This window comes from Sus scrofa, chromosome 8, assembly GCF_054392235.1.
Source record: "Sus scrofa isolate SSC_HxYL_T2T_F1_AM1 chromosome 8, Sscrofa_HxYL_maternal_Yorkshire_Landrace_v2.0, whole genome shotgun sequence".
NCBI lineage: Eukaryota > Metazoa > Chordata > Mammalia > Artiodactyla > Suidae > Sus > Sus scrofa.
In genome coordinates, this window is record NC_139390.1 from 9,201,553 (window position 1) to 9,217,599 (window position 16,047).

A 16,047-nucleotide genomic window follows, 5' to 3' on the forward strand; every position below is an offset into this window, starting at 1 on the left:
TCACCCCATCACCAGTAAGATTGTTGCACTCATTAGAGTGATGACGTCTTTCCATTGATATCGGAGCTGTGGGACCAAGTATTTGCTGTCTCTCCCTCCTGGCTCTGTTTATGAGGATAACGCAAGAGAGTGACTTTTGGTCAGATGGCCTTTGAGTTGGTTCTTGAGCTTTGGCTCTTCTCTGAATAGACCCCGATGTCTTCCAGGGGTTAGAATACTGGGGAAGGTCTCGCTCAAACCATGTTCTCCAACAAAGTAAACCCAAAGCCCTAGATTGGAGCTATTGAGTCCTTCCCTGGCCTTTTAGGAAAGTACTGAATCTTGACTCTCATGTGGTTGCTTGGGTCTGGTCTCTATTTTTTAAGACTCTGGAAGAGAGGAAGCTTGTAATTAGCACCCCTAAACCTACAACAGTTCTCCTGCTTGAAAGGCTAAACGCTGCCACCCTGGGGTTTTAGAGACCACTGATGTTTTAAGAAATGTGTGCACATCTCTCAAAGGAAGGTCAGTTTGGGGGCCCTGCAGTTGCTAACCACGGATGACATAGGTTTAATTACGCAAGGGGCTGGCTTGTCTCTTACGGGCGACCATGAGACATATTCGTGAGGTGATGCTGACTGGGCCCAGTGGTTGACTGGACGAAGCAGGGAGGGAGAGGGAGGTTTGCAGGTGGTCAAGTTTCCTCTAGATCAATTATTGGCCCACCAGAGCCAGCAGGTCAAATCTAGCCTGCTGGCAATTTATGTTTCACCTTATAATTTTGTAAAAAGTAGGACTCATTTGCCATATGTTTTGTAAAGAAAGTTGTTTTTTTGTTTTGTCTTGTTTTGTTTTGTCTTTTTAGGGCTGTACTTGCGGCATACGGAAGTTCCCAGGCTAGGGATCTAGTTGTAGATAATAGCTTCTGGCGTACTACTCCGCAGCCATAGCAACACCAGATCTGAGCCACCTCTGCAACCTATACCACAGCTCACAGCAATGCTGAATCCTTAACCCACTGAGGGAGATTAGGGATTGAACCCAGAACCTCATGGATATTAGTTGGGTTCGTTACCACTGAGCCACAGTGGGAACTCCTGTAAAGAAAGTTTTATTGGAATGTTACCACACTTATGTGTTTACAGATTGCTTATGGCTGCTTTCGTGATACAACAGCAAAACTGAGTAATTGTAGTGAACAACATATGACATGCAAAGTCAAAAATTTGTGCCATCTGGCTCTTTACAGAAAAAGTTTGATGATCTCTGTGCTAGGGTCAAAGACACTTCCCCAACTCCCTCTGATTTCCTCCTTGCTGCAACCCAAGGGCTGTTAAGAACCTCATTGAATCAGAGAACCCCAGGATTGGAAGGGGGTGTGAGTGGGCCTCCAGTGGAATTTTTCGTTTGGGACCAGCTTCTCCCAAGTATGCTTTCTCAAGACATCCCCTGGAGGTGAAGGCATAGCACTGCTTGAAGAGCCAACTCCCCTGCTTTGGGAAGTTCTGGCTTTTGGAAAAATGGTTCTTTATATTGAGCTAAAATTGGATGGAAAGAAAAATTGTTCGACTTTTGTTTATGACGCCATCCCCAACCTCTGGAGGAGGAAGACTCCAGCATCAGCAAGGCAGACTCTCCTGCCTGGAGTGAAGATCTGTGGAAGCTGGGGTGCTCTGCAAGGGAAGAGATGCTGGATGTCTCTAGAGAGAAAAAGCCAGAGAAAGGATGCTGGAGGGGCATGACTAGACAGGGGTGGGGTAGAAGAGGAGCTGCAGGTGAGAAAGGAGACAGAAGTGTGGAAGCTGTCTCAATTTATCCTTCAGTCGGTGTTTCTGGACTAGGATTCGAGTTTGTGATATGATTCTAGATGCTTCAACCAGTTGAAATGTCCTTCAAGGGAGAACAAGGCGGCCCAGTGGACCAGGTGTATTGGGTTCTGTCCATTTCCCATGCGTCAGTCTTAAATTCACTTTTTTTCCCTTGTAGGGCTGCACCCATGGCATATGGAAGTTCCCGGGCTAGAGATCAAATCAGAGCTACAGCTGCTGGCCTACCACACAGCCACAGAAACTCGGGATCCGAGCTACGTGTACAACCTACACCACAGCTCACAACTCTGGATCCCTGACCCACTGAGCCAGGCCAGCGATCAAACGCACATCCTCATGGATACTAGTTGGGTTCTTTTCCACTGCACCACAAAGGGAACTCCTCCATGCATCAGTCTTATATTCTCAGTCCAAAGAGCTTTCAGACCAAGCAGCACCAGAACCATAATGGTCCAAATCCCTGCACTGCCCTCCTTCCTGGCCACAGATTTCCTCTCCCTCACCTCAAAGTTTGTGTCAAGCCAGAAGGTGTGCAAGGAGAAAGAGGTGGAGGGAGGAAGTGTGATTTCACTTTGGGCCAGATTGGAGGTTTTTCAGGGCACAGAATAGTGCACAGATCTCCAGAGGTCCATCAGAGGTCCTGTGTTCAAGATCCGTTTCTGCAGTAATTTTTCATGCAATCTGTTGTCATCAATTCTTTTCTTTGTGCCTTAGTTGCTTCCTCTTTGCAACAAAAGGCTGTGGCTGGAGTAGTGCTCAAATCCTGCTGCTAAGCTCTGGGTGTTTCACAAGGGGACTTGGGGCAGGGTGAGTGGCAAGGAGTATGCCAAGGGCAGGGTTTCTTGGTATGTAACATATTTTGTTTATTCATTTCTTTATCCATTCATCCATCGAGGGACACTTAGGTTGTTTCTATGTCTTGGCTATGCTAAATAATGCTGCAGTAGACGTGGAGGTGCATATACCTTTATGAGTTAGTATTTTTTTGTTTCCTTTGGATAAGTACTCAGTTCCATTTTTTATTTTTTCAGGAACCTCCATACTGTTTTCTGTAGTGGCTGTACCAATTTACATTCCCACCAACAATGCATGAGATATCCTTTTTCCTACTTCCTCGCCAACACTTGTTATTTCTTCCCTTTTTTCTCCCAGTTTTATTGAGATATAATTGACATAAGCACTGTAGAAGTTTAAGGTGCACAGTGATTTGACTTACATGTCATGAAATGATTGCCACAATAGGTTTAGTGAACATTACCTCATTTAGATACAACATTAAATAGAAAAAAAAATTTTTCCTTCTGATGATAACTCTTAGGGTTTATTCTCTTAAAAATCTTCATTTATAACATATGGCAGTGATAATTATCTTTATCTTGTTGTGCACTATATCCCTGTTACTTATTTATCTTAAACTGGAAATTCGTTCTTTTTCACTAACTTCATCTAATTTCCGCTTCTCCTGACCCCTGCTTCTGGTCACCACAAACCTTATCTTTTTTGCTATGAGTTTGTTGGTTTGTTTTTGAAGTATACTTGACCTACTGTGTTAGTTCCTGGTATGCAACAAAGATATTCGATGTTTCTATACATTTCAAGATGATCATCATGATAGACCTAGTCGTCATTTGTTACCATTCAAAGACATGGTATAATTATTGGCTATATTCCCCACCCTGTACTTTTCATACTGGTGACTTGTGTATTTTGTAACTGAGGATTTATACTTCTTAATCAGTCTTACTTACATCTCTTCTCACTCTGCCCCCTTATCCTCTGACAGTCACCTGTTTCTTCTCTGTATCTATGAGGTTGTTTTTGTCTTATCATGTTTGTTCATTTTTGTTTTAGGTTCCACATGTAAAAACAGTATTTGCCTTTGTCTGACTTATTGTACTTAGCCTAATACCCTTTGGCTCCATCCATGGTGATGCAAATGGCAAGATTTCATTCTTTTGTTTGTTTTTTATAGCCGCATCTTCTGCATTTTCAGCATATGGAGGTTTTCAGGCTAGGGGTTGACTTGGAGCTACAGCTGGTGGCTTATGCCACAGCCACAGCAATAGCTGCAGCAACACAGGATCTGAGCTGCATCTGTGACCTACACCACAGCTCATAGGAATGCTGGATCCTTAACCCACTGAGTGAGGCCAGGGACCAAACCCACTACCTCGTGTTTCCTGGTCAGATTTGTTTCTGCTGTGCCATGATAGGAACTCCTATTCATTCATCTATTGATGGGCATTTAGGTTGTGTCCATATCATGTCTGTTGTAAATAATGCAGTGAACATAAGGGTGCATGTATCTTTTCGAATCAGTGTTTTCATTTTCTTTGGAGAACTACTGAGAGGTGGAATTGCTGGACTGTATGATAGCTGTATTTTTAATTTTTTGAGGAATCTCCACCCTGTTTTCCACAGTGGCTGCACCGTTTACATTGCTGCCAACAGTGCACAAAGGTTCCCTTGCTCCACGTCCTTGCCAGCACTTGTTATTTGTTCTCTTTTGGATAATAGACATCCTGACAGGTGTGAGGTAATATCTCATTGTGGTTTTGGATGAACGTTTAAAGTTTTCATAGTTACCATGTTTATTTTAATATTTATAAGGAAAATATAACCAGCACATTGAGTGTAAGATTTTTCTTTATTTGGCTGTGCCTGCAGCATTGTAAAACTTCCCAGGGATCAAACCCATGTCATAGCAGTGACCTGAGCCGCTGCAGTGACAATGCCGGATCCTTAACCTGATGCACCATAGCGGGAACTCCAAGTATAAGATTTTATTGATCTATAACATAGGATGAGGCTAAATGTAGTCAAATAAGTGGGTTTATTGAAAGGAATGGCATAAGTAAATAATACTACAGATCATACAGGAATATGGCAAACACGATTGACATTTGGGAAGACAGGTACAATGGCCTCTGCAGGCCCTTTTGGAAGTGACATTCTAGTATTTTCCCCCTCCCAGTCTTTTCTCCTATTCCCTCTGCCTCCCCGGGAGACAGACATTATCATGTGTATTTTCAGATTCAAAACAGTGGTCCTAACATGCCTGGGGTCTGTGCTCACCGGGGCCTCCTGTTGGTCCTGTACTGCAAAGAGTTCTGTTTTGTCGGGAGTCAGCTCTGGTTCCCTCCTCTGGTCTCTGATGAGGTAGGTGAAACTGGCTGGAAAGCAGACCAAATGGAGGGAGAAACAGGCAAGGCTGTGTGGAGGGTGCCTAGCCATACTCCACAGGGTTAGCCAAGGCGGTCTCTGCTCCGTTAGCAGAATACCTAATGGGCCTGTGCTTGAAAAAGAGAAGCCACAGAAATAGCAACCAATAAATTGTCTTGCAGACTGTTGATTCTGCCTTGATCCTTTTAAGCCATCAGACCTCACTTATTTTTATTTACTTCTTGGCATGAAATCATTTTCTCTATTCTCTTTTTAACTCACTCCTAATAGTGTAATGCATGTCTCTTTCCTTGTTCTGGATTCAGGATGATTCATCCACAATTGTCTATTTTCTTTCTTTCTTTTTTTTTTTTTTTGTCTTTTTATGGAGGTTACCAGGCTAGGGGTCCAGTTGGAACTGTACTGCCAGTGTGCACCATAGCCACAGCAATGATTGATCTGAGCTGCGTCTTCGACCTACACCACGGCTCATGGCAGCACTGTATCCTTAACCCACTGAGCAAGGCTAGAGATTGAACCTGCATCTTCATGGATACTAGTCAGGTTCGTTAACCACTGAACCATGATGGAAATGCCTCTATTTTCTTTTTGCAAACAAATTAATTAATTAATTTTATTTTTAGGGGCTCATCTGCGGAATATGGAAGTTCACAGACTACAGCTCAAACTGGAGCTGTGGCTGCCGGCCTACACCACAGCCACAGCAATGCTAGATCTGAGGCCTATCTGTGACCTACGCCAAAGCTTGTGACAATGCCAGATCCTTAACCCACTGAGCAAGGACAGGTATTGAACCCACATCCTCATGGGTATTAGTTGGGTTCTTAACTCACTGAACCACAGCAGGAGCCCCCACAATTATCTGTTTTCTAATGTTAGACATGCACTGTGTGTCCACAGTTGGATGGAGCTGACGTGCCTGGAGGACACACCTAGGACATTAGACAGACAGACCCGGATCTGAACCTATTGTAGCTGCCTGTGATTTGTGGACTGGTCATTCTTACTTAACTAGTTCTTACTTTCTTTGATTACTCAACAAGAATTATGCTTCATAGGATTTTTCTGACAGTTTAAGAGATACATTTAAAAAAAAAAAAAAAAAAAGAGGCGTTCCAGTTGAGGCTCAGCAGGTTAAGAACCCAACTAGTATTCATGAGGATGTGTGTTCGATCCCTGGCCTCACTCAGTGGGTTAAAGATCCAGCATTGCGGTAAGCTGTTGCATAGATGGCAGATACCCTTGGAACTGGTGTTGCTGTGGCTGTGGCGTAGGCTGGCTGCTGCAGCTCCAACTGAACCCCTAGCTCGGAAACTTCCATATGCCACAGATGCGGCCATACAAAGAAAAAAAAACATAAAATAAAAAGAAAGAAAAGAGAGTGAGAGAGAAAACACCTGGCTTGAGTGTGTTGAGTTTTAGATGCTAAAAATATATCAGTTCTTTTTCCATTTTTCCATACTTGACAAGTCTCTGCAATAGATGGCACTGACAAGGCAAAGATGAATGTGACATAGGTCAGGGTGGCAAGCAGGTTTTCTGTCGTGTGCCAGCTCTCACGGAGTGTGCCGCTTCAGGGAGAACTAAGTGGCGATGGATTTTAAGGGTCACTAGGAAGAGGGTCATAATTGATTAGCGGTGTCCTTGGGCTCAAGAGAGGGCACTGGGAACCCCAAGTTCCTTTGTTTGCCATCACTGACACAAGCCCTGCTTTGGGGAAGCCAGAGCTAATGAGGTGTGAAATTCCTAGAGAAGTGTAAGGACCGTGGTAGCACTTCTACATATGTTATGTCTGGAATCCTCTCAGCCAACCAGAGAGGCATGAATTATTATTCTCATTTTATACATGAGGAAATGGAGGCTCAGACAGTCTTAAGTCATTTTCTCAAGGTCTTACACAATAAAAAGGGGTGGAAATGAGATCACCCAAATCTGTCTGACCTCAGAGGTCTTTTATTTGCAGTTACTAACATTTTAAACTAGGGTGTTCAAATAGATTTTTTTTTTTTTTTTAAAGATGAGATAACATTTGAGTGTTTTAAGATTTGTCAAAATGCACTAATCTTTTTCCTTTTTCTGTCTACATTTTATGGACACACCAGAGGCATATGGAAGTTCCCAGACCAGGGATTGAATCCGAGCCGAAGCTGTGACCTACGCCATAGCTATGGTAATGCCAGATCATTTAACCCACTGCACTGGGCCGGGGAATTGAATCCACACCTCTGCAGAGACCTGTGCTGCTGTAGTCAGATTCTTAATCCACTGTGCCACGGCAGGAACTCAAAGTATACTAATCTTAAATGTCCAGCTCGATGAACTTCTGATTACACGTGGGTAATTTAAATACACCTGTACAACCATCAGTCAGAACTTTTTCATCTTTCTGGAAGGTTCCCTTGCATGCCTGCCTAGTCAATAACCTCTCCACCAAGAAATAAGTACTGTTCTGATATTTATCAAAATTGATTAATTTTGACTGTTTTCCAACTCCATAGAAGTGGAATTGGATAGTAATTTCACTTTTGTGTCTTGTTTCTTTTTTCAATAAAAATGTACGCAAGATTCATCTATGTTGTGGTAGTTATAGTTTATCTTTTTTTTTTTTAAATTGTTGTGTACTACTCCACTGTATGAATATGTCACAGTTTGTTTTTTCTGTTCTCCTCTTGGGCAACATTTGGGTTGTTTTCAGTTTTTGGTTGTTATGAATAAAAATGCTGTAAACGTTCTTGTAATGCCATGGGGTGGGCATATGCCCTTGATTCTCCTGTGTTTGTACCTAGTAGTGGAATTATTGGGCCGTAGGTTTAGGTGAATATTTAACTTGGGTAGACATGAGACTTTGCCTTCTCCAGTGAGAGCTTTGCCATGTCAGGGGCTCCGGTCTTTTTGATCTCTGCTGCCTCCCAGAACCCACAGCAATTTTTGGCTCAGAGACAGTGCTAGTGAGTTATTTTTGAGTAAATGAAAGTATATGCATGTTGTGTATCTTGGTTCCTAGCTTTGTACTGGGGGCTGCCGTGTTTCAGTAATCAGGGAGATCAGAACCTCTCGCCCTGGGCCCAGAGTGCCCCCTTCAAAACAAATATTTTATAAATGCCTCTTCAAATATCTCAAAGTGAAGCTCCCAGGTAGTAAACCAACCAGTCTACACATATATTTTCTTTTCTTTTTTTCTTTTTAGGGCCACACCTGCTGTGTATGGAAGTTCCCAGGCTAGGGGTCAAACTGGAGCACTAGCTGCTGGCCTACACCACAGCCACAACAATGCCAGACCCTGAGCGGCATCTGCAACCTATGCTGCATTGCAGCTTGTGACAACGCCGTATCATTAATCCATGGAGTGAGGCCAGGGATGGAACCCAAATCCTAATGGATACCAGTCAGGTTCTTAATCTGCTGAGCCACAGTGGGAGCTCCCTATCTTGTCTTTTTTTTTTTTTTTTTTTTTTTTTTTGTCCTTTTAGCACCACATCTGCAGTATATGGAGGTTCCCAAGCTAGGGGTCGAATTGGAGTTTCAGCTGCCAGCCTATGTCACAAGCACAGCAATGCAGGATCAGAGCCGCATTTGCAACCTACACCAAAGCTCCCAGCAGCGCTGGATCCTTAAGCCACTGAGCAAGGCCAGGGATCGAACCTGCATCCTCATGGATGCTAGTCAGATTTATTTCTGCTTCACCACAACGGGAATTCCCCTATATTGTCTTTTTAATCAATATGGTATCCTAACTTTTCTGTGGAGAAAAAATAAAAAGAGTAATTTACAGTAAGGTGATGAGTGTTATTTCAATATACAAATGGCCAGAGACTTCTGCATGGAAGACATAATGAAATACACAGATACTTGCAATAGATACTGTACATATGATCAGTACAAATGCAGAGGGAGAGAGGTGCCAAGTTCTGCTAACTCACATCATGAGTTGTGTTGTCAGTGAGACAGTTTTCCAAATGGCGATCAATGCTTGGTAAAAGCCCCCAAAATATAAAAAAAGTACAATCTTTCCCCAGTTGACTCTGAAATTCATTGTCTATCAAAATGGTATAAGAATACCTTTTTTGGGGAGTTCCTGTTGTGGCTCAGGGGGTTAAGTACCCAACTAGTATCTATGAGGGTGAGGATTCGATCCCTGGCCTTGCTCAGTGGGTTAAGACATAAGACCTTCTCTTGATGTGGCTTTCTGTCAAAAGCAGACCCTGAGATAATGATTTGGGTGCAAATCCCCAAAGGTGTTTGGAAGGTGTTTCCGTTATCAATTTACTGCCTCTCCGCTGGCTGCACCCTTCAGTAGATGGGCTGTGATAAAGGACTTTAATTATTCCTCCTTTAACATGATGCTAAGCTTCCTCAGTAAAGAATGCTGAAGGGATATTGCAGGAGGAGGGTCAGTGCCAGATGGAACTCAGTTGCCAGTGTGGGAACAGTCAATGGAACCTGCCCACGGGCCAAAACGTGGTCCTTCTGCAACTTTGCAGCCTCAGTGTGGAGATAACCTTCCCGCAGCCCCCTCAGCATGGAAACCAGAGCCAGCAGCACAGTTCACATGCTCTGAAGGACTCCTGTCCCCATGGGCTCCCAGATGCCACATCCCCACAATCAGGTGCTGGCTGACTGTTCCCCCACGTGCACCTAGGAGGGTGGCCTCTTGCTTCCATCCCCTGGAGACCAGCTCCAGCCTAACTACAGAAGCAATTCTCTATGATCCCGTGGACTGAGCCATACCTTCTCCAAAGATGTCTGGATCCCAAGGGTGTGCTTCTGTGGGTGCCCAGCCTAAGCCCTAGGGATGCCTTATCGAATCTTCTTATATCCTGGAGTTACTCTTTATCATAGTTAATAGTTCTTTGTATTACACTTCCCTGTTTTTAAGTTGCTGTGTGTTCTGTCTCCTGATAAGACCCAGAGGGTCATAGGAAGTGATCTCAGGAAGAAAGTGAGAGTAGGGAAGGGAGAAAAGCCATTAAGAACTGTGTGGAGTTTCCGTTGTGGCTCAGAGGGTGAAGAACCCAACTAATGTCCACAAAGATGTGAGTTTGATCCCTGGCCTCACTCAGTGGGTCGAGGCTCTGGCTTTGCTTAAGCTGTGGTGTAGGTTGCAGATACAGCTCAGATCCGGCATTGCTGTGGCTGTGGCGTAGGCTTCAGCTATAGCTCTGATTCAACCTCTAGCCTGGAAACTTCCATATGCAGCACATGTGGCCCTAAAAAGAAGAAAAAAAAAAAAAAGAAATGTGTTAATAAGTGGGTCATTACTATCAGTGCCCAGGACTTAATTGCACTGGTGTCTCTTTGAGAGAGCCACACACGTCAGTTTTGTCCCAGCAAGAGGCAAGAGGGCTGGATATTTTTCTACCAATTCCTGTCCTTCATTGATTGAGGGTTGCTTTGAGGACTTTAACTCCCTGGCACTTTCATCCCTCCTGGCATGCCCAGACTCTCCAAGACATACTTAAGTAGGCAGAAAAAGCCCTCAGGTAGAGAGGAACAGAGATAGTAAGATATCTACATGGGAACTTCCTATGACACTGCCAGTGACCTCTCGGGTGGGCCAAGTGGATGTTGGTTGGCATGACGTGTGGTGGGGAGTTGGGTGTCAGAAGAAAATGGGTCAGCTGGAGGCCAATGGATGGCTCTGTGAACTGGAGTTTGGCATTTGCCATCTCTTCTACATGGATTAAAATCATGTACCACTGCGGCTGCCAACCCATGGTACCCCCTGAGCAGAGCTCAGTGTGGAGACCAGGAATGAGGCACTCTGTGCTCTGGAAACAGATAGTTAGATGTTTCTAGGAGACTTTATGAGCCCAATTCCTGCATCTTCTCATATCTAGAAAAACACTAAAATCCTTCAATGACGACTGGTATCTGTGACTAGCAGTCACCTTCATGATACCGGCAGCAAACTTTAAAATGTGTATTTGGCTGCATGCCCGTCCCCCTTCACCTTCATGACTTATATCTTGGTATTCCCCCTTTCCTCTTTGGGGCAGTATTTCCTGGGCTGTGGTTAGTGGGCAAAACAAAAGATGTCACGTCACTGGTGGGAACAGCCACTCCCAAGGGTGGGCCAGTGAGCCCTGAGGGAACTCAGGAAAGCATATCAAAGAAGTGATTCTAGTAAGCACCCCCCCCCACCCCCGTCTTCCCATAGAAATGGTTTTCTGTAAATTTTTTGTAAATCTGGTTTTCTGTAAATCTTTTGTTTCTACTACCTTCCTTTGTTGCAAGAACTCATATATCCTAGCTCCTCCCTCCCCTCCTTGGAGTGGTTTCTCAGGGTTACCTGAGATGCTGTTTCCCGGGCTTAAGTCCCAATTTCGCCCCCAGTAAAACTTAACTCTCAGCTTTCAGGTTGTGCATTTTTAAAAAAAGCTCAGACTGGTTCAGGTTGAATTTTCTGGAAATGCCCAGGTACAGAAGATCAAATGTTTTCCTGACGGGTATAACTTCATCGTAGGGTCCATAGATGTGATTGACTGTGGATCATTGGGTTTTTCTTTGACCTTGACCATCTCACTGGCTTGCCGTCTGCACTGGAAGACACGATCTTCTAACTGTTTCAAATACAAGAAGCCAAACCTGGCTTCCATCAAGAGCTGGCAGCCCTGCCATTTTCAGAAAGTGCCGGTGGCTGTGGCACCCAACCAGCAAAAAGGCGATGGCGTTTGTCTTTTCCACTTTGCCCTTTACAAGGACGTTTCAGCTGAAGCAAAAAGGCTTTTTCCTTTGTCCTGGGTGTTTTAATAGAATTCTTGGTGACGTTAAGCCCTTTTAATTCTGAGCACCAGCTTCTAAAGTTCAGGGACGAAAAAGCTCTGTTCAGCCACAGAGCAAACACAGTGGGTACCAAGGCGAGACTCTCATCATCAGGCACAGCGGAATGAAAGTACAGCCGGGAGCCAGGTCGATGACAGAGCGCCATGGACAGTGTTTTTCTGTGGGGAGTGTGGGCTGAAGGAGGTTATATAATCGCATTTGCTTGTATTTATGTGACAATCTCATAAAAGTAACTAGGGACGGTTTAGGAGGGCCGACACAACAGTGAGTTTTTTTCTGTTTGTAACATTTACGTCATTTTGATTTAAAAATCACACCAACCTGGAGTTCCTACTGTGGCTCAGCAGATTAAAAACCTGTCATAGCATCCACGAGGATTCCATCCCTGGCCTTGCTCAGTAGGGTAAGGGTCCAGCATTGCTGCAAGCTGTGGCATAGGTCACGGATGCAGCTGGGATCTGCTGTAGCTGTGGGTGGCTGTGGCATAGGCTCCAGCTGCAGCTCTGAGTCAACCCCTGGCCTGGCAACTTCCATATACTGCAGGTGCGGCCCTTAAAAAAAAAAAATTTTTTTTTTTTAAATCACATCAACATATTTCCAATTCAGATCAAGAAAAAGAACCGCAGCCCAGAAAAGAACATAATCATTGGAGAACAAGCCTCTGTCCTATGCCCATGTTTACAATCTTAGAAAGTAGCTTCAGATGGGGAAATGCATTCCGCAAAATGCAAATATCTGCACTTCGTGATTCCTTTGCAAACACTGAGGGCGTGAGTGTTTTTATTTGATCGTGGAAATTTTTTACATCAGGGCTGTTATCTACCACACAGGCAGCAGGGGGAAGCGTTTCTCTGTTTTTCTTTGTGACTTCCCCATCGCCCCAACCTCTTTGGCAAAGCCAGCCAAGATTTCTCTAATTCCCATCTATGATCGAATGCACCGCATTTTCTAGATTAGTGTTGTTACGCCCTCATCCCCCCAAAATCTTTTGGGGACGTGAAGCTTCTAACAGGCTGCTTAATGATTATTCAAAAGGGGCTGATTATTGGGTTTGCTGGTGTGAAGGTTTTCTTCCCTCTTCTCTCTCTCCCCCTGTTGTCATTCCACTCAGCTCCCTGACATCAAGTCACAGAAAAAGACCCTGAAATTATGAAAATTCACAGCCCCCTCTCTCTCTCTTTTACTTTGCAGATGGGATTCAGAATTGGGAAGGCAAAGTAATCATACCGATAAAAAAAGGGAGGATTTTGGACCTCCATGAAGATACTGAAGTGGGGGGGGGGGCAGGGAGAGAGGGTGTTTATCTGCTTGCCTGGCTGGCACCGTTGCTGTCATCGTTTCCTTACATCTTCACCACGACAAGACTGTGTCATTCGAGCCATCTTGAGAAGGAGAAGATGAAAGCTGGGAGGCCGTGAACATCTCGCCCAGATTTATGTTGCTGCAAAAAGAATTGAAATTGGGAGGCAGATTGCATCCAAAGCTGGAATATTTCCATGTGCTCTTCCCTACACCATCCTAAAGACGTGGAAGGCAGGGCCTCCCCTCCCTTCCGTGCACCTTCTTGCCCCCGCCCCTGTGGTCTCTGTATCTGCACTAAGATGAATGTGCTCTGGCCTCTCCCACCTCACACAGAGCAAGGAGAAAAGGCAACAGCCTCAAATCTGCCCAATATTCCACGGAAGCTGGTCTTTCTTCTACATGGACAGTGATTCCCTTTGAAAAGGCAGCAACCTTGAACTGCCCCAGGTCAGAGATTCCTCGAGCTATGGACTTGGGGAAGTGCTAGGGAGGCACTGTACCTTTTCCAAATTGTTTTGGAGTATTTTGTGCTAGTGTGCATCTCTCTGGTGTGTGTGCATACACACGCCTGTGTGTTTCTGTTGCCGAAACTCGGCCTCTGTCCACTGCTGTGGAATAGAAATGGGGAGTTTGGGTGAAGGAGAAAAAGGTATTTATTGCTTTGCCAGGCAAAGAGGAGCACAGGAGGCTAATGTTTAAAGACTGCACCTCCCTAGGGAGAGATTAGGAGGTGGTTTTTAGTTTGGGGTGTGGAAAATAGGGCCCTAGATAAGGATCAGGGGAGAGACAAGCTTGTGTTGTCTTTCAAAGCTGGTGTTGGAGTTCCCGTCGTGGCGCAGTGGTTAACGAATCCGACTAGGAACCATGAGGTTGCGGGTTCGGTCCCTGCCCTTGCTCAGTGGGTTAACGATCCGGCGTTGCCGTGAGCTGTGGTGTAGGTTGCAGACGCGGCTCGGATCCCGCGTTGCTGTGGCTCTGGCATAGGCCGGTGGCTACAGCTCCGATTCAACCCCTAGCCTGGGAATCTCCATATGCCGTGGGAGCGGCCCAAGAAATAGCAACAACAACAACAACAACAACAACAACAACAAAAAAAAAAGACAAAAGACCAAAAAAAAAAAAAAAAAGCTGGTGTTTAGTGACCCCAGGACTGGTTCTGGTGGTCCTCCTCCTTCCTGGAATGAAGAAGCCTTCATCAAGTTGTTCTTCCACTTACGGGGGTTTTAGTTCTGTGGAAAGGCTCAAAAATGATGTTACGTATATTCCCTGAGGAAGAACCAGGACCCTGCCCCAAGGCTGCACTGTTGTCTCTTGACTGCTCCTCTCTGGTCTCTGCATCCCTTCCCTGCCCTGATGAGCAACTGCCCTTTGGAGCTCAGGGAAAGTCATGGAGACTGAAGCACATTCCCTAAAGACGAGAAGTGAAGGACGCAGAGAGTCTTGAGTGCCCAGGAGCCTCGCAGGGCCCTGCTTGGTTACATTTCTGAGTGCTCCTGTTTTCTCACCCCAGCTTCCTGGCTATGCCCACCGATGAAGGTGACAATCACGATGCAGAAATGGACAGTGGGGAGCGTTGGATGGAATAATTACAATAGTGAACAAAGAACAGCGGTGAAGACATTTTACCCAAAGTAAGTCCTTGGGGGTGATCTCCGGTGTTGTCTAGTCTCTGTATTAAATAACACCAACACCACTGGAGGGAGAGTTGTGGCCCTTGTCAATGCCCAGTAGGACAAGGACAAAGTCTCCTTGGGGGGCAGCATGCCCCTCCAATGTTTTTTTTTTTGTCTTTTTAGGGCCACACCCGCAGCATATGGAGGTTCCCAGGGGTCAAAGCAGAGCTATAGCTGCCGGCCTACAGCACAGCCACAGCAATGTGGGATCTGAGCTGAGTCTGCAACCTACACCACAGCTTATGGCAATGCCGGATCCTTGAACCACTGAGCAAGGCCAGGGATGGAACCTACGTCCTCATGGATACTAGTCGGGTTCATTAATTCCTGAGCCTCGATGAGAACTACCAACCCTCAAATGTTTTAACACTTACTGTGCTGCTGTTTCTACAGAGAGGGGCAAGCAGCATGCTGTGGTTCTTAGAAATTTTTTAAGGTGTTTTATTTTCCTTTAGTTGTAATTCTATTTAAGTTCCTGTCTTGGCTCAGCAGTTAGCAAACCCAACTAGCATCCATGAGGAAGCAGGTTTGATTCCTGGCCTCACTAGGTGGGTTAAGGATCTGGTGTTGCCATGAGCTGCAGTGTAGGCCACAGATGCGGCTCAGATCCAGCATTGCTGTGGCTCTGGCTTAGGCTGGTGGCTACAGTTCCGACTGGACCCCTAGCCTGGAAACCTCCATATGCCTCAGTTGTGGCCCCAAAAGCCAAAAAGGCCAAAAAAAAAAAAATTCTATTTAAGCAAATGATTATTTTTTTCTTTTCTCCTATGGTTTATCATAGGATATTGAATATAGTTAGTTCCCTGTGCTATACAGTAGGACATTGTTTATCCGTCCTATATATAATAGCTGACACCTGCTAACTGCAGCCTCTCACTGTACTCCTCCCCCAACACCCTCCCCCTTGGCAACCACAAATGTGTGGTTTTTTTTTTTTTTGTTTTTTTGTTTGTTTTTTTTTTTTTTGCTTTTTAGGGCCATACCTGCAGCATATGGAGGTTCCCAGGCTAAGGGTCTAATCAGAGCTACAGCTGCCGGCCTACATCACAGCCACAGCAATGGAGGAAGGATCCTTAACCCACTGAACAAGGCCAGGGATCAAACCCGAAACCTCATGGTTCCTAGTCAGATTTGTTTCTGCTGCGCCACGACGGGAACTCGCTACAAGCCTGTTCTTAATGTCTGTGACTCAGTTTCTGTTTTGTAGAGAGGTTCATCTGTGTATGACAAATGATATGACTTTCTATTCATGGTAGTGAAAGGCGGCGTTTTCAGTACATGCATTTTGGTAAAAAAAA

The 16,047-nt window shown here is 45.0% G+C and overlaps 1 protein-coding gene across 16 annotated transcripts in view; it reads left to right on the forward strand.

The window, feature by feature from the left end:
- The window catches only part of LOC110262057 (uncharacterized), a 333,859-nt gene that overhangs the window by 21,194 nt on the left and 296,618 nt on the right, over positions 1-16,047 (forward strand). For 9 of the 16 annotated variants that reach the window (XR_014813625.1, XR_014813633.1, XR_014813627.1 and 6 more), the window contains 2 exons: positions 12,966-13,523; positions 14,587-14,707. The exons of 1 other annotated variant lie outside the window; for it this stretch is intronic. Coding sequence is in view for 2 of the 15 variants with exons in the window: in XM_084973856.1 (XP_084829982.1) it covers positions 14,607-14,707 (101 nt within the window). In the remaining 13 variants the exon portion in view is untranslated. Of the gene's footprint in view, positions 1-12,965; positions 13,890-14,204; positions 14,708-16,047 lie in introns of all 16 variants that reach the window. 6 more of the 16 variants (XR_014813630.1, XR_014813631.1, XR_014813628.1 and 3 more) reach the window with 2 other exon arrangements.